The sequence below is a fragment of the Numenius arquata genome, chromosome 6 (assembly GCF_964106895.1).
Source record: "Numenius arquata chromosome 6, bNumArq3.hap1.1, whole genome shotgun sequence".
In the NCBI taxonomy this organism is placed as follows: domain Eukaryota; kingdom Metazoa; phylum Chordata; class Aves; order Charadriiformes; family Scolopacidae; genus Numenius; species Numenius arquata.
The window spans coordinates 6,203,386-6,222,145 of record NC_133581.1 but is presented as its reverse complement, the minus strand read 5'-3'; the positions used below and the strand labels follow the sequence as shown (position 1 = coordinate 6,222,145).

Here is an 18,760-nt window from a genome sequence, read left to right as displayed (position 1 = left end):
AAATAAATATATCAAAATGATCAGGCTTAGGAAGAATGGGTGTTACCTATTTCATTAACTTCTTTCTTTCATGTTATATGTTTATTTCAGCTCTTTAGAGAAGTAAGAATAATGAAGATCCTAAATCATCCAAATATAGGTAACTTGTTTCTTTCATGTAATTTCCAGTTGTGGAGAAATGTTAGCTTTTTCACTGTTAAAATTGTCATGGTATGAGTTTAAAAGATGATTCTGCACTAGGGTGTCAATTTACTGTAAAGTGGCAGTAATAAATACTTTTTCAGAGCTGTGTGTTGAAAAAAAAAAAACAAAGCCAAACACAGTATTTTGGTCCCTTTGCACAAACTGTTATTTGTGTAGATAACTGATAATTTTTTCCCATGTAACAGAAGCAAAGAGTTGTTTCTTGAGAAAGTGTTCTGTATGAGTTGACCAAATGTCTAATGGTATTTTCCATTTAAGAACATTAGACAAAGAGCTTCTTTAGAGTAAGTCTGATAATGTCAAACAGCAAGCAAATAGGGTTTGCTTTGGGTTTTCTTTGACTGAATTTTTTATGGGGTTAACATAATACTTTTCCAGCTAGTTAACTGATTAATAAATGGCTTTCTTTTCTAGTGAAACTATTTGAAGTCATTGAAAAGGAAAAAACTCTCTATTTAGTAATGGAATATGCAAGTGGGGGTAAGTACCTCTCTGCTTTGACACACGTAAACAAATTGCCAAGTGGGAGAAAGCACTTGTTTTCTTAAAAGTTTTGCTTTCTTTTTCAGGAGATATTAATGTCACAGTAGTGTAAAATCTTAAGCAAAATCTTTGATGTTTTCTGGGACTTCTTTGGGCAACAGAATTAATGAGAGCTTTTAAAAGCAGCTTCTGAACTTATTGCAACTTAGTAACATTTGCTTTGTTTTCACAACTCGGATTTAATGGAAATCTTTATTTGGCCATCAATTGTTCCTCTCCGTAACAAATGCCAACCTTTTTGATTTATTACATTCAGCTCCCTACCTCTGGTGTCCTATTTTGTGTAAGATATTTGGTAAAAACATGTTCAGATGAAACGTCTTTAACTTTTGCTTTCAAAAGCAGAAGTACTGCAACTTCTATTTTCTTAGATGTTGATGATATTTGACGTATCTTTATCGATCGCAGACCTTCTACTGTCAAGAGTTGTTAGGCTTAGCCTTATGCCATTTTAGGAGGAACTTAAAAATTTGTTCCTGATTGCAGAGGGCAGAGGGGGGAAGTGTGCATTGTGCAATTCTAGCTCTGAAAATATCTTGACATTAAGGTATTTGGGCTTAAGTTACTCCTTGCTGTCTAAAACCTAGTAGTGCTCAGTTTGTCATGCCTTTAGCATCGGCAGCTGGGAAACTCAGAGTTGAGGCTTTTCTTTAGTTTCGGGAAGGAGATAAAAATATTTCGTTTCAGAGAAAATCAGCATTGAATTTTGACTCTGATGTTAGATTATGTGAGGTTTAACGATTACTACAAATAAGGTAGTGATTCTCTACCTGTCTATGTCTTCTTCTAGCAGCTCCCTAAATGCTCAGCCAGTGTTTGTATGAGCAGAAACAAAGCTGGTAAAATATCATTAAAATATTGGCTGATGCAGGTGTTTGTGGAAGCATCTCTGTGCTGTTCGGTGGGACTAGACTTGAAAGTGAAGTCCTATTGCCATCTAGTGATTAGCTTCTAGGAGGTAGAAGGGCCAGGGATTCTCTAAAGAAGGCAGGATCTTTCTTAGGGTAATGGAGAGATATGTACTGGGCCAGTCTAAAAGGCTGTGAGCCATACCCTTTGCACGTGCCCTGTTGTGCAGGACAGGAATGGCTGGTAATCTCAGTGCCAGGGATCAATTTCCCGTGTTTCCTCTTTAGCAAGATACTGGTCACGCATGTCGCATATGAACTCTGTGGCTGCAGGATGAAAGAAACTATTGCTACAACTGCAAGATTTTGCATAAATTTGGGATAATTTCTTTTCTCTGGTGTCTTTTTCCCTGAATTGTGAAGTGTTAAGGGTTGTTCCTTCGAGGTTTTTGAAGAAACACCTGTGAAATACAGCTGAGACAGTTACTCGAGTTGGATATTAAATAATACACTACAGAGGGAAATAAGGCTATTTTGTAGAAAACCCTGACATTCCCTCAGATTGCTCAGTTGTTGCTTTTCCTACTGTATGACTCTGAGTTTCTTCTTCAAATTTGGTGGAGTTATTTCTTTTCAAAAGTAAACGTGAAGTTACTCGGCTCTTCCTTTGTGAGGTGACTATATATAAAACAGCATTTTCTCGCTTAGTAGAGAATATTTAGATGTTTGATCCACTTCTAAAGTTTTTATTTATTTTGCATATTAGCAAAGCATTTTTAAAACTGTACTAGTCTGTGTTTCTAGTTCTTATGTACATGACTATTGGGTTTTAGTAAAGAAAATCTCCCGTGCTCTCACAAACATGTCAGTGTTTCATGGGCCAGTTGATTGCACCTAAAGCTGAAATGTTGTAGTCTGTATTGATGTGCTGTGAAATGACTGGATTGATTAAAGGGGAAAAAAAAAAAAAACCAAACAAACCACAACAGATCTTTAGTACTGCTTTAGTAATCTCCTTTAGTTGTCCACAGCCGTACAACATAGGGCTTCTTCAGGAGTAATCCTTCTCAGTGTGTCTTACAGCTCTGATGGTTGTGTGATGGATTATGTGAGCGTGTCCTGCTGTGCTCATTATTGTGACCTTCCTTGTGGGTACCTCTCTGAAGCCTTGGTTAAAGCTAAGATTTCTGATTTTGGATAGAACACTTTCATACACATGCACAAAGAAAAATTCTAGTGCTGGTATGACAATATTTACAAATATCACCAGGTGTTACAGAATCATAGAATGGTTTGGGTTGGAAGGGACCTTGAAGATCATTGAGTTCCAAGCCCCTGCCATGGGCAGGAACACCTCCCGCCAGACCAGGTTGCTCAAAGCCCCATCCAGCCTGGCCTTGAACACTTCTAGGGATGGGGCATCCACAGCTTCCCTGGGCAACCTGTTCCAGTGTCTCACCACCCTCACAGTAAAGAATTTCTTCCTAGTATCTAATCAAATTTCCCCCTTTTCAGTTTAAAACCATCACCCCTTGTCCTATCGCTACACTCTCTGGTAAAGAGTCCCCCTCCATCTCTTCTGTAGGCCCCCTTTGAGTACTGAAAGGCTGCTGTAATGTCTTATATACGTGTTTTTATATATGATACTTTTTCGGAGGACAAAATAAACCCTTGTGAGAAAACCTGAAGTACATGGGTACACTTAATCTTTATTTACAAAACAGAACTATGCTGCTCAGTTTCTATCATAAATAATTGGAAGGAAATGGGTGTTTTGTCTATATCCAGCTATTCATTAAGTCTTACTATTTCCTTGTGTAAGAGATGATGACTGTGTAGTAAATTGCAGAGCAGTTGTGCCTTGTTCTCTTGAGCTAACCTGTAATCATAAACTTGAAGTACAGTCATTGCAGTGAAGCTGCTGTGGGCAACTGCTAGAGGGGAATCTCTAGATTCCGAAATTGCCATTAATGTATCTCATTATTGAATTGTAGGGGAAGTGTTTGACTATCTGGTTGCACATGGAAGAATGAAGGAAAAGGAGGCTAGAGCTAAATTTAGACAGGTATGTATAACATTTCTGTACATCAGCTCCTGCCCCCTCCCTCCCCCCGCCCCGTTTTTAATGCTGAAATGAGTAAAATGGCTGTCCGTTGCATTTGACTTCTAGCAGTGTTAAGCTATAAGTGGACGGATAGCCCCAAGTGAGAAAAAACTTGGGTTACAGTAGTATTTTGAAGGGGTTAGTAGACCATTCAGTGGTGCTGATTTCCTCAGTGCTGTGTACGGGGGTGTCCAGGAGTGCCAGAACATAGCGACTGCTTGATTTGGAAGTGTGTTCTGCTCAAAAATTAATTTCCTCTGGGTTGATTTCATATATCCTTAGTTCAGCTGGTCTGTAACCTTTTGGAAGTCATTCAAATGTAACAGGCTACAATCTGGCCAGTGTCAAAACGCAGGCAGTGCATGCAGTAGGTGTCCATTCCCGTCCATCCGCTTACATGAAAAGATGCAATTTAATAATTGTTCTAAAAAGACACAGAAAAATAATTTCTAGGCTTGTTAGTTTAGCTTTATTTATGATGTGTAAACTAGCCCTGCAAAGATGTTGGCGTTTCATTGATCTGTAAAAAGCATTTCCATTCTGCAATAAAGCAGTATTGAACATAACCAGATACTTTTGCATAACTGATTAAAATCCAAATCTCTGCTCTTGTAGCATCTAGAGTTCCATTTGCAGATCTGACTGTTCTGCCTTATTTTGTTTTGTGCTCTTGTGCAGAAATTTGTGAATGTATACATTATTTCCATCCCTTTGATCACTTGGATAACCTAGATAATGTTGTGGAAAGTAATAAATATCAAAATTATACTCCTGCTTAACGACGCCTTAGAATAATGAACAGGGATGAGAGTGTTCTGTTGAACGGGGCAGGGGTTTTAAATTGGTGACATTGTGGCAATGACGTGACAGTTTCACTGTTGGAAGGGGAGGCTCCAATAGCTTTGCTGCTTAAGTGTAGCTATGCAAAGGTAGAAGAAATTTGATTTAATATGTGAGACTTCCAGGAAATTAACTAATGACTTTCACAAAATGCCTTGTAAAGAAAACTTGTACGCTTCTCTAGTGTGGGTTACATGACTGAAGGAACAATTTGGGAACTAGAAAACTGTGCCACAGCTGTTTTGCTCCCTATCTCTCCAACAGCAAGAATTTTGAAAGCAATATAAACAATAAGCTCAGAAGTTGCAATGAAAGTAAAGAAAAATAGAAACGTATTTAACCCAACATAAGGAGGCAACAAAAGCGTTTCTGTGAAATCCTCGTTCCTTTGTTTTCTCTCATCTTTTTAAATCTTGTATTTACCCTCTTTATCTTTTGAGAAAATAAACAAAAACAAAAAAAACACACACACCAAAAATCAACCAAACAAAAGCAGCTGCAGACTTTGTATCCCCAGAAGTGATTTGTGCTCACTGGAGTTATACAGCTTGATAGCAAGGAAAATTTTTCTTTAACAAAATCTTACATGTCTTTTTAAAGCTGCTTCCCACCCTTTCATATTGCGGCAGGTAGAGAATTTTCCTTTGTGACTGAGGTTTTTCTGGTGTGTGTTTCTGGGCTGTGCTGGAGTAGATGTGATGGGTCGTGGAGCAGCCATTCCCGCTTCAGCCCTCTCTTCGAAATCTCAGACTGTTGCCTTGCTCTTTGTAATGTCACTTGAAGAGCTTCAGAGTAACTTGAGAGGATTTGCTGTTCTCTCTCAGATGTGAACGAAGAAAGTAGAAGAAAACTTCTACTTGTCTGGTTCTCTGCTCTTTGTCCTCAGTTTCTTTTATCAGGAGTTGTGTGGAAAAAGATCTTACAGTAATTCCATTGAAATTGCACATTTGTTCAACAATTACCTTTTTATTAACTATTCAACTCCCCTTTAAGTAAAAACTTGTGGAGACAGGTCAAACATGTTTTACAGGTACACTTAGTGCTTAATTTTATGGGATAATGTGAATAGTAGAGGATACGTGTAACTTCATTTTTCAAAAACGAATGTCAAGGGAAAGAATTCAAAAGATCGTTACCTGCTGAGCCGGGTATTTGGCCCGTCGAGAGCCGATTTTATGTACTTCAGATTCTCAGCTTGGTTTTTCTCATTTTTTTTTACTTCGGCAGACTAAATGCTGTTTGTAAAGATAGGTATATAGATGGCCTCACTTGAATCCGCAGAAATATGTTTTCTGTTCCTCCTTATAAGTCTTGTCTCCTGGCACAGGCAGCTGTGCTCTATCCTCCCTCAACAGCTGACTTCCCGGCTACCGAGCTCAGCAATTTTAGAGGACCTTGATCTCAAAGATAGAAGGTTCTTGGGAAATTGAAAAGCATGAGTGCCTGGCCAAAAAAAAAAAAAAAAAACAAAAAAAAACAAACAAACAAACAAAAAAACCAGAACCCTTATAATAACCCGAAGAGAGAAACTATAGCACAAGCATATTGCACTTTGCTGGAGAGAAGAGCATGCGCGCGGGACAGAAGTCGGGAAACTTTGATCAGAGCTTGGCATTTATTAAGAGACTCGGACTCTGACTGTGGGACAGTATCAAAAGAAACTAGATCTTGCTGGGTTTACAGGTCATAAAACTATTCATTTCACCTTACTGTAGTCCCAGAATAGCTTCGTGTAGCTTTTAGCCATTGTTGGAGAGAGAATACTCTCTGTAGACCTTTTATCTGATTCAGTGCAGCTGTTCTTATGTTAGATGGGGACTTGTGACATAATAGGGATTTATTTTTTTTAATTCACTGTCTGGTTTAAGAGACGGTGACTCTCTTTAAACTGAGGAAACAGTTGTGCTGTGTGGTATTGAGCTCCGTTGTTACAATAGGTTGTATTATATCTTGTGTTTGAATCATGTTTCTTCTTTCAGTAGATGTGATTTCTGCATCGAACACTTGTGTTTTATCTGAGGAGGTGCTTCCTCTCTAGTGGGCAAAGAGCAGAATTTGGTAATTCTCCCCTCTTTGCTTGTTAAAAAAATCGATTTTGTCTGTTTTGGTATGCATACTTAAGGTTTTTAGCAGGAAAAAAGAATATAAAAGATAGTGATCACATTATTCCAGTAACCTTTGACAAGGAACACAGGAGAGGGTACAAACACTAAAAATACAGCCATGCTCTGCATTTCTCCATTTCAAGCTCCTTTTGTGCAGCAATGTGTGAGAAATTCGAATCCAGAATGTTTCACATTCTTAATGTTACCTTGTTTTTCTTTCCCTGTTGCAGGCTTCCAACCAGTTCTGGTTCGATCTTGCAATCCTTTTTCCATCAAAAAATCTGCCTATCTGGATAAGAATTAACACCAAAATGGGAAGCCAAAACTTAAGGCAGGGGGTCTCCCAAAATCCATGTGTATTGCTTCCCTCTTTTCCTTTACTGCAGCCGATTAGATCTGGCCTCCTTCAGTCTTCCCACTGTTTACCTGCAGAAGCTATTCAGAATTTTTCATGCTGGTAGATGTTAGGACACATCTTGGAAAATAAAAAAAAATCCACAAAACACATCTTACTTGTATGTTCCAGTTAAGAAACTAAATACTTGTGGCAGTGTGGAAGGGACCTTGAGAGTCATTTATCTCTCCTTTTGTCATTTAATCCTTATGAAGAATGGTTTGTCTGCCTAGAGATAACTTGTTCTAACATGTTTTTCAAAACCTATGATTATACAGATCTTTGAAATCCCTCCCAAGAAATGTATTTCAATGCTCCAATTGTTATCTCGAGCAAAAAGGTCTGCTGTTCCTTCCCCTCTTCTCCCCACCTGCCGAGCGTCAGCAGATTTCTCACACTCGCGTAGGTTGGGGGTGAGGGGGCTGTCAATGGAAACAACGATGGAAAGTGGAAGACGAGGGACTCAATCCAGAGCAGCCATGCTTTGTGCTATTTTTCATTCGGTTTTGATTGCTGCTGTTCAATTATTAATGCCGTGCACATTGCGTTGTTTCCCTTCCGTTTAGATTGGTCTCGCTTCTGCAGTCTCTGCCGTCCTGTTGCAATGCAGAGTAGTTCAAAAGCATCTCCAAAGGAAACTACTGATTGATCATCTGCTAGACCTCACGCTCTTACATAGTCAGAGTAAAAGCAGTTTAGGAGTGAATGGTATATTGCTGTGTCTCTGCAGTCCCAAATAAAGCTTGAGGTGTTTGTCATGCTGTCAGCCTTGGAAGCCCCTGCAGAGTGAGCTTGTGACTGGCGCTGAAGTAACGGCAGCGGAGAGGAGAGGAAGGAAAACCAAAAAGATGGTACAAGTGATGGCGTGGGAGAACTTTGGCAGTTTCAGTAACTGTAAAAAGCTGAACTGGGAGTCTGAAAGAGGGAGCCAATATATAAAGGAAGAAGTGAAACCAGGATGAAAGCATAGGAAATAGAAATATTTCAACTTTTCTTAGACTGCTTGGTTTCTGAGGTGGCATTTTGCACATGTGTGATTCAGTAATACAGGAGTACAAGGATGATAACATCGGTGCTTAAGTTTCAAACGCAAAATTGACCAGTAGGTCAGTTCTTTGACCTACCAAGAACCTTACTTTCACCTACTCTAAATACTGGGTGGGTGAACCATTGCTTCTTACCAGTGCAGGAGGATGTGTACGCTAAGCTGGGTGGTCTGATCATGAGTTATTTTTTTGTAACAGTAATGATACCTCATCTTTCTGTGTTGGAATCTTCATGATCTTGAACAGAGAATGGAAATACATTTATTTAAGTGTAGTTATTAAAGTAAATTATTTTTATGTGCAGTTCTACTTATTTTAAGAAGTCATAACATCTGCCTCAATTCTGACCATGTATGCATGACAATAAAATGTATTTGATCACACTTGTGATCATGCAACAATAAGACTTTATCCAGCTTTTCCATGCATGTAGAGTTCTGCAGCAGCACTTATGACTCTAAAGCAATGTACTAGGACACTGTGCTGTGTAAATAGCTTATATAGTTTGCTATATAAAGCAGGAAAACCTTAATGATATTTGGAAGTTATGATGGAAGAAATTACTCCATTACACTTGAGAGACATAGAGAGTTTTTTCCATTGAGCTTGCTACTCTTGTACGGTATAAAAAATACAATAAACCATATGCACTTAAACAGCAGACCTCTGTCAGATGCTTAGTTGCTTCTCACTGCGTAAGTTTTGAAAAACAAGCTGTTTCCCAGTAGTTTCTCCAGTAGCTAAGCCGGTTTCTTACCTTTTTCTCTTCACGCTGTGGCATGAAAAATCACCTTTGGAGAGGGACTGGAAAACTTCAGTCTAGAGGGAAAGCTTTTATAGCTGTATACAGTATTGGAGTGGAAATACTTCAGTAACCTTTCTGAAAGTCATTGCTTCTACTGGTCTATAATTAGCCACACAGGAAAAACAAAATCTTCTTTCAAGTATAGTAGAAACCAAATAGATCAAATAGCAAACAGCTAAGTTATTTAGCAGCTTTCCCCCAAATACACTTGGTCACTGTAGTAGTTGGTCATGTAGTTCTGAGTGGATAAGTATGTGTCAACTTCAGTAATAAATGTTGAACCTTTTGATTAAAAGTCCCGTTTCTTTGAGATGTCACTTATATAATTGGGCTTGTTTTCTCTCCAGATAGTATCTGCAGTGCAGTATTGCCATCAAAAGCATATTGTTCATAGAGATCTGAAGGTGAGTAGGAAAAAGCACATGAAGCATGTGTGTGTCAGCTTCTGCACCTGTGGGTGTGATATTTATCATGCTGATAAAATGTAGTATATGTTAGAGTTTCTGATTATTTTTTTTGCATGCGTTATAGCAATTTTTGAGGAATGTTTACAGTATAGAACCATTTCAAATAAAAAAAAAGAGGATTTGTAAGACTTTTAAATACAGAAATTTAAAGGCTGCTGAAAGATAGAAAGATTGCCTCTCACCCTGTGGTCAGATTCAAATCTGATGCAAGACAGTGTTAGCTAAGAGATCTTTAAATAATTTTAAAAAAAAAAAAAGGTAGTTTCATAGAGGTATGACAAGTTTCGGTCTTCAACAGAATGAATTACCAGTTGTGATGATGAAACTGAGGTATGGCTTCTTTGTAGCTTGGCACGAAATGGTATATTCTGTCTTTAAACTATGCCTTTTATAGTGCTGCCACATAATTTGTTCAACATGTCATAACTTTGTAACTTGAAAAAAAAAAAGCAAACCACACTTGAAAAAATTTTGAAGGTTTTATGTGTTACTAACCTTTTGTAAGAATACAGAAAACTGTATCTTGTTTTCTTCTTAATAGATCAAAAGTAAGTTATAATAGAATCGCAGAATAGTTTGGGTTGGAAGGGACCGTTAAAGGTCACCTGGTCCAACCCCCATGGTCAGGGAAGCATTTCTGTGGGGAAAACCGATAGTAGTAGCACAGTTTTCCGGTAGCATAACAGCTCACATAGTCTGAAGCTATTGTACAGAGATTTTTAAAATAGAGGATATATGAATTATAGACTAAAGCATACCTGAAGACCTTGCAAGGAAGGGAATGTTAACAGATTTTTCAGCTTTTTGCCTTTTAAGAATGAGTAAAACCAGACAATAGCATTCTAAATCAAGTATCTTAAGTTCATCTTATCGACCATTTTTTCTCTTCCAGGCTGAAAATCTACTGCTAGATGCAGATATGAACATTAAAATAGCTGACTTTGGTTTTAGCAATGAGTTTACAGTCGGAAATAAACTGGACACCTTTTGTGGCAGCCCACCATATGCTGCTCCAGAGCTCTTTCAAGGGAAAAAATATGATGGACCTGAAGTAGATGTTTGGAGTTTAGGTGTTATTCTTTATACCCTTGTGAGTGGATCTCTTCCTTTCGATGGACAAAACTTAAAGGTGTGTTTTTGAAGAACATGTTGGGCATGTTTACCTAATGTTGTAAGTGATTTGCTGCTTACAACTCACTGTCTGTTCTTCTTCTGTTACCAAGGAACTTAGGGAAAGAGTGCTAAGAGGAAAATACAGGATTCCTTTCTACATGTCCACAGACTGTGAAAACCTCCTCAAACGTTTCCTGGTGCTAAACCCAACAAAAAGAGGCACTCTAGAGGTAATGGCACAAATAATGTCTAGCTTTCTGATGGACCTTATATTTTGCAAACTGTATTTTTGAGCTGTAACTTATTATTGTCATACCATTCCTGAATAATTTATTTGGAGTGGGTTCAGGAGTAGAGGATTGTTGAGTAAAGCATATGGCTCTTTCTGTCTCCTCATGGAGGAGAAAGGCCAAAACAATACTGGCTTCCACAGACTTCCGTAGTCAAGCCTGGACTTGCTAGACTTGTCAGAGTTGTCGCACTGCTCCTGGTCTGTGTTACGGGCTTTTAGCTCTCGGCTATGTGCTAGAAGACAGCTGATTGGGAAGCTTGGCTTGATGTGCATAGTTGATTCTCTTCACTGGAGCAAAACAAAACTGAGTAGGTGCTGGGACCTGTTCTGGAAAAGAAAAACGAGAAGAGGCCTTAGTGTTTGGTACATGGAGGAGGGGGGAGTTCATTCAACAACTTATTTTCTTTGCTGTGAAGTGTATTGTACTAACAAAGCCCTTTCTTTTATAGCAAATTATGAAGGACAGGTGGATCAATGCAGGGCATGAGGAGGATGAACTTAAACCTTTTGTTGAACCAGAACTAGACATCTCGGACCAGAAAAGAATAGGTAATCAAGTATTTTTCAGAATATGAAACTGTTTGCATGATGTGGGTGGGGTTTTTTCCTCTACCACTCTGTATTTGTTTGTCCTTTGGAAAAAGCAACTAATCTTCTAATATTGATATTTCTTTAGGCTTATGTTCTCAGGCTTAATTGTTTTGTGTAATTCTTTAAACGTTCTAAACATCAGAGTGTTTCTGTTACTTACAGAGCATATTTGTTTTTAGATATTATAGTAGGAATGGGATATTCTCAAGAAGAAATTCAAGAATCCCTTAGTAAAATGAAGTATGATGAAATCACAGCTACATACTTACTGCTAGGAAGGAAATCGTCAGAGGTAAGTACCATTCCGAAAAATGCAAAGAAACAAAGGAATCAAAAAGTGGCCTTAGCAAAATTAGAAGCAAAAATTAAGTCAGTACCTATAGGCATTGCATTCCTGCAAAAAAGTCCGTTACATTTAAAATCACATTATTCTAATCATCAGTGTCAACTGTCCAAATGGTGCTTTGTTTGTTCTCACGCTGATCTCAGTCAGTAAACTCTTGTCTTTAGGTTCCCAAAACTGCCTTGCTTGCTCAGCAGTTATTCCTCTGAAGGACTTCATAGGCCAGCTACTGTCCTGTCTAGTCTAGGAGCTCGAGTGTGAATGTGCCAGCTCTAAATATTTTGAGAGAATCAAGGAGCAGGATGAATCAACCTAAAAAAGTTCTTGCCTTGTGGATTACCTTTCCATATGATGCTGAGAGGGCTCGGCATCAGTAAGCTGCTCTTGGTTCCTCTGCTGGAGGAGTTGGTGTGGTGGCTACTAAATATCCTACAAATACCCTCTCTTCCTGTTTAAATCTTAGAGAACTCTGAGGAGAGAGTACTGAAAGTAGAGATGGGTTTTCTTTATCTGATTGTCCTTTGAGGGGCTGCAGATTCCACTGAGTTTCACCTCAGGCAGTTGCACAAGAATCTAAGAGAAGTTGGGGCCTCTAAGCACCTTCCTCGCTGTCACAAAATTCCCTATGTACCAGAGCCATCTTCCTTCTGCTTCCCTGTTACTGCTCCCATAATGCGATGGATGTTTAATTTGTTTTGTCTGAACTCCCTGTTTTAATATTCTCATTTGTATTGTAGTTGGATGCAAGTGATTCAAGCTCCAGCAGCAATCTTTCACTTGCCAAAGTTAGGCCAAGTAGTGATCTTAATAATAGCACTGGACAATCTCCTCATCACAAAGTTCAGAGAAGCATATCTTCTAGCCAGAAACAGCGGCGGTACAGTGATCACGGTGAGCAATTCTCATTTTCAGTGTTGCAGAATATAGTGACTTCCAGTTCTGTTCGGTTTCTGATTTTGTCTCTATCCCCCAAAGGCAAGGAGGATGACAACAGTGTAGCTCACAGCACAGTGGTTAAATAATTTACTGAATAACTAATTTTTTTTTTAACTGGTTTTGTTACAAAGCCTTCAAAAACAGCCTCTAGAGGAAGGCTGAATACACCAACTTAATTCTCTTATTCTGCCTTGTGTCATCCCTTGCATTTCTGACCGTGCTGGCAAAGTCTTGTTACACAAATTGAAGAGAATGTTACAACCCCCTTTTTCATGAAAAGCACAGTGCTCCTCCCCCACGCTCTTGTATATCTGTTTAGCTTTTGTTTTCTTCTGACACTAGTAGGTCAGCTTGTGTCTAAAACTTGAAAAAATGTCAGTTTGCCAATATTTCTTGTTTCCTGTTTCCTGAGGGTAATGTCACTTGATTGTCCTGCAGGAATTAAATTTCTAAAGATCAGCGACTCAGGCAAACTTAGGACTCTTCTGCTTAATGAGTGTGCAGGATAGTGGCTTAGAGTTTTCTAAGTATCTTAAACATCTTCCTGCCCAGACACTAACTCATAAAAGGAGTTTAGGTCTACTTTTAAATACATCAAGTGCATCCAGAGGTTGCTTTCCTTGGGGAGTCTCCTGGTATGATGGTTATTGTGGTTTGTGATGCTTTTTAATATATATCTATATAAATGTTTATATATATATATATCAATATATATGCATTTTAATGTGTGTATATATACATACACTTTTTTTGATTAATTCTTATTAAAACACTAACTACAAAGTTGATGTATCTTGATGTATCCTCTTCTGAGGAGATGTAGCTGAGACAGCAGAAAACCCAATCCTGACATTCCCCCAGGCTTTTCCTAGCGTCCAGGAACCTAGTAAAACAGGAGTGAGCTTGCGGCTGCTGAAGGGGCTCCCTCATTCTTGGGTGTCCTGGCACACCCAGGGAGGCTGTTAGCAAACCGCTGCTGCTTCTGGGCTAGTCCAGGAGCACAGTCCACTGGCTATTAGCACCACTGGTGGTCCAGGGTAGTGTCACCAGCTACCTGTCTCAGGAGCCCAATTTTATCACAAATTGGCTTGAACAGCGTGTGCCAGCTTTGTGCTAATGAAGGATCCTCTGATTTGGATGAGTCAGTTCCCTGTTAAGTGTCTTCAAGATGATTCTAACGGGTTTTTTCCTACCAAGCCAAATCAGTACTCAAACACCAAAAGACTCCATTAAATTCGTAAGTCTTTCAATCAAGTTATATCTTTGCTTAATGAATTCAAATTAATGTCTGTTATTATTGCCTTCCTGTTCTTAGCAAGGTAAACAAAAGGAAATGACATATCTTTGAATTAAGATATAAGGGGAAGCCCTACTAGAGTTGACTTGAATATCAAATCTGTCAGATTTTATTACAAAATGGGGTGGCATTGCTTCAGGGTGTTGTGTCCCTGGGTTGTCACCTCCCTCCTGTCTCCCCCTACCCTTAAAGAGAAAGGAAACAAAACAGTTTGGAAAGTGTTTTGGTTTTCACAATATTTTACTGTCTTCTGAAATGCGTATATTTCAATAATTTAAATAACTGCCTTTTTGCAACTCTGATTCCCGGTGTTAATTATTTTGATTCTCATGTGTAAATGCGTTTCCATTGTAGTGAAAAATAGCTACTGAACTTCTGAGAAGAAAAATCCCTTTCCTGTTTCTTTTGGTTTTTTTAGCCGGACCATCCATCCCCTCAGTAGTGGCGTATCCCAAAAGAAGCCAGACTAGTACTACAGACGGTGACCTCAAAGAGGAAGGAATTCAGTCAAGAAAATCCAGTAGTAGTGCTGTTGGAGGAAGAGGAATTGCACCAGCTAGTCCAATGCTTGGAAATGCCAGCAATCCCAATAAGGCTGATATTCCTGAACGTAAGAAAGGTTCAGCTGTTCCTAGGGTAAGTAAAAACGCTTTTTTTACCAAAACCATGAAATATTTTTGAGGGGTGAAGAAGTGTTAAACCTGTGATTTATCAGTGGTGCTGATTTTACTTTTCGTTCATCGAGAATAAACGTAGGTATCTCATACTGTTGTGTTTTTTCTTTTTTTCCCCCCCTGCATTAGTCAGCTCCTCGAGTTACCTCTTAATATTCCTGAAGTAGTTAGCTACTAGCACTAATTATTAATACCTGCTGTTAATGAACAGACATACTTTGGGTATTAAAAATCATTTAGAAAAAAGAAACTGAACCCGAAGGCTGTCCCCTGAAATTTGCTGAGTTATTTCTGGTATCGGCAACTACTCTTGTGTGGCCTCCCTACAGAAGAATGAAATCTCTGATTATTCTGTTTTATAGTTTCATGTGTATAAGGAGCCACCTAATCTTTGTTCTTAAACAGGCTATTCCCAGTCATAGTTATGTATATCAAGTTTATCAAAGAAATACAGCTCCAAAAACTGTTCAAAGGTGTATTTCAACCTGTATTTAAAAGTAGCGTGCCTGGCTTTTGTCCTCGTGGGCTTCCCCTGCCTGCCTCTAAACCTCGACAACAGCAAAAAAAAAACACACTAAGGTGCATCACTAGTGAGTTTGCAGGGTCGAGCAGTAGGCAGTGTGCCAAAAGAAAGAAAATCCTTTGTTTGGTTTGGCTTTAGCTTGTATACTCTGGTGCCTCCCTCTGAGGCAAAGCTGGAAATCTGTTTTCACATAATAGATCTTGAGTCTTGTAACGTTTCATTTCTAAAACTTTGGGATTTTGTATTGAAAAGCTTCCTTCTTTTCAGAAGAAATAACTTCCCAGTCCTTTATTCAACTTGCAATGGAGTGATTTTTTTTTATTTTTTTTAAATTTACCCACAAAGCTGTCATATTTGCTCATATACTCTGCACCATAACTTACAACAAATGAGAACAGAACTTCCTGAGCTTACAGCTTTTTGACAATCTAAAGCAAAAGAAGTGGAAGTGTTTTACTTTTCTGGCTCCATATTGTCAGTTGGCTCAGTTGGATGACAGTGGCTTGGCTGGAGGATTTCAGCCAAAGAGATTCCATGGAAAGACACGTCTCCTACTCCAGCAGCTGTTATTCATAAATGTGAACAAGGGCTCATGATTTTGGAGGACCCTCTTCTGATGTTTGTGGTCCCCTGTCCTTTCCCTTAGTTTATGATCAGTCCAGAAACTGTTCAGATTTTGTTTCTTCTTACATGACAGTTCTTAGCTGCTGAGTCTCCAAATGGTAGGATAATCAAACCGGTTTTGTCCAACGTGGGACTTCACTAAGTATTGTGTAGTGCCTTATTCAAGAGCTTTGCATCACAGTTACAACCTAATTTTACATTTAGTATCTTCAGTATTTTGATCTGCTCTTCTACACCACTCCCAAATCCCAGGGATTTATTCCAGTAGTCTTGTTTCAAATTCCTTACTACTGCAGCTGAAATAAAATTTGAGCTCATAACCATAGGATACTTCTCTCTTCTGATTCAGTATGCAACTGATCTTTTACAAGCAGTGGTACAAGGTGGTGAATGTGGAATCAGACTTGCGATGTCACTCAATTGATTGGTGATTAATTAATTAGCTTAAAGTTGTCTCTTTATAGCTCATCATGTCAGACCATGCAAACTCTTAATTTCCCCCCCCCCAAAGCTAGAGATACGTCTTTTGCTTTCTGATTGCTGGGGATGGAGGGAAGCAGTGACTTCTTACACAATTCCTGGAACTGATTAGGGAGTTTTATTTCTTACAGTATTGGCATACATCTAGAAGGGGAAAAAAAAAGGATATTGGAGTTACCATATCAGCCCTGAAGTTGAAAAAAGTTTGAGGTAGAGAGAGTTTGTGTTCTCACTGAGCGCTTAAGTCGGTAATATGATAAGAAAGGCACTGAAGTGACAGAAAAATACTGTTTAAAAAAATTACTAATTTGACAGACACAACAAGAGTAGTGGAACTGGTCCTTGCTGGAGACCCTTAGCCGGTTGTGTGCTGCTGTTATTTAATGACAAAGCTTACAAGCATGCACTTAAGGATAAGAGTTGTGTTTGTAGAGCAGATAGCTCAGTCTGGGCTTGGAGTATGGAGCTCCAAGCAGTACTTCTAAACTTGACAGCGTTTAAACTCTTGCAAACTAAATAGTTCTGCAAGCTGAACAAGTGCATATCAGAAAGCTTCAGGTTTATCAGGCAAATACCAAATTAATAACAAAAACCTGCTACAGGGGTTGCATAGTTAGCAGCAAGTAATAACTCCTTGTTTATTGCTCACAGCTTTGGATTTTTCCTCAATGCTTGTTATAAGGCTGCCCCAGAGCCCCTTAATACAGCTTTAAGAAAACTGGAAGAGGAGAATAGATGGTATGTTTGTAAAATCATTTAGGACCAAAAAAACACACTAGTGCTCTTAATTTAGATTGGTTCATTATTGTAAGTCAGAAGCCGATTCTTTGAAAGGTTTTCATCAGTCCTCGCCTTGGTGTCTCTTAATTTGAAAAGAGCCTGCCTAAGCAGAGGGCACAAGGCTCTGTAGGAATAGAGGAGGACTCTGTACCACAAATTCATCCTTTGTGCTGTGACTGGACCTTGTGCACATGCTCGGAAGTTTCAACATGTGCTTTTGCAGTGTCAACACCTCTTGCAAAGGCGGCAGATGATGCCACGAGAATAAACTTATGCAGCTGACCCTAACCTTAGGAATTGTCATTCCATCAGGGAGTGTGGTTGACACCAGTTCCAGGGTTCTTGTGCTCTGCACCTGTGCAACTTAGTCATGGCCAGAGATTAGCAGTTTGTAGACTGGCTGGACAAAAAAAGTTGTAGCTAAAGAGCTTCCTTGGTGAATCATGAAAAGTGTAAAGGCCCCAATACCAAGACTGTATTCTTGCTAAAACTGAAATGTGAAAGCTTGAAATGCTTAAATCTCCTCTCATGACCTCTGAAATCTGAGCCAAACGTAAAAAAATGTATATGGATCCTTCTGTCTTTGTGTTCCAGAAAGAGCTGGCAAAGTGTATCTTTAGAGACCTCTGATTCCAGATATGAATAACAAAATGTGTCCACTCCCAAACCTGAAAATGCATAGTCTTTAAAGTTTGATCCAGCACAGAGATTGCTGTCTTGTCTTTCTAGATGTGCAGCATCACAGTGCATTTTAATGTTATATGGTGGCTTCTCAAGGGAAACAAATATTTAATGTTTGAAGGGAGCAGGTGGAAAGAAGTAAACCACCCATTATTGTGCACGTATCCCACCAAAAAAACACTGTCAGATATTCTAGGTGCTTCATTCTCTAATATGTTCAGGATCACAGAACAAACTAATATGCAAATATTAATATACAATACTTCAGTGTGCTATTGGTTTGCGAGGGCTCCCCAAAGTGTCTTGAACAGCATGACTTCTCAAGAACGTTTTAAACCCAACTTCACATTAGGTGCACGGTTTCATTGCAGCGAGTTTAGTAGAGAAAGGGGAGTTTGCACAATGACAAATGTCAGAGGAAAGTGAAAGAATCAATGAGTTAGTTTAAAGACACGATAAGACAAGGGGATGTGTAAGGAATAAAGTACAAGGAAAGGGCCAGGAAGACTTCTTCTGGTGCTTGGCACGTGTATATCCCTAAAGAATATCCAGTGTAGAATACTTGAGAACCCTCCAGACAGCTACGTACTACTTATGATTTAGTTAATAATTCTGTGAATCTAAAATACTCTTGATGCTCTTTGTACTTTTTAACACTAGGAGGTTGCACAGTTCACTCTTTCATTTTTATTTGTACGTTCGTGTGGAGATGTGTAACAGGTCAGCAGTCTTTTGAACAGCCAAGATGGCTTCAGTGTTAAATCTGCAGTGAGGGTTTGAGTTGCTTGAGACTCCCTGTGTAGCAAATATTTTGCCTAAAGGCACTGGTGAAGCTTTTGCTGGTTATTGAGAATACTCCACTTTAACAGTTTTATTTCAGGTTTGGAAACAAAAAAGGTTTGGCTGCTCTCCTTTTGTGCTTGAAATTTTTTTTTTTTAATCCTTTTTATCCTTCTTCCCGTGATTCTCTGCTGTGACCATTTATGTGAAACCTTTTCTTAATGCTATTTTAAAAATCCACTGAATTTCCCTTGTCTATCATAGCAGTAATTCTTCAAAGAACTACAAAA

General features: G+C 38.9%; 1 protein-coding gene across 10 annotated transcripts in view; it reads left to right on the top strand.

Annotated features, from left to right (window-relative positions):
- MARK3 (microtubule affinity regulating kinase 3) overlaps positions 1-18,760 on the top strand; it is a 63,255-nt gene that overhangs the window by 26,873 nt on the left and 17,622 nt on the right. For 7 of the 10 annotated variants that reach the window (XM_074149452.1, XM_074149450.1, XM_074149460.1 and 4 more), the window contains 10 exons: positions 91-139; positions 619-684; positions 3,590-3,660; positions 9,237-9,293; positions 10,249-10,485; positions 10,580-10,699; positions 11,211-11,310; positions 11,532-11,644; positions 12,433-12,586; positions 14,347-14,564. In XM_074149452.1, coding sequence (XP_074005553.1) covers positions 91-139; positions 619-684; positions 3,590-3,660; positions 9,237-9,293; positions 10,249-10,485; positions 10,580-10,699; positions 11,211-11,310; positions 11,532-11,644; positions 12,433-12,586; positions 14,347-14,564 — 1,185 coding nt within the window. Of the gene's footprint in view, positions 1-90; positions 140-618; positions 685-3,589; positions 3,661-9,236; positions 9,294-10,248; positions 10,486-10,579; positions 10,700-11,210; positions 11,311-11,531; positions 11,649-12,432; positions 12,587-14,346; positions 14,565-18,760 lie in introns of all 10 variants that reach the window. The other 3 variants (XM_074149458.1, XM_074149455.1, XM_074149459.1) reach the window with 2 other exon arrangements.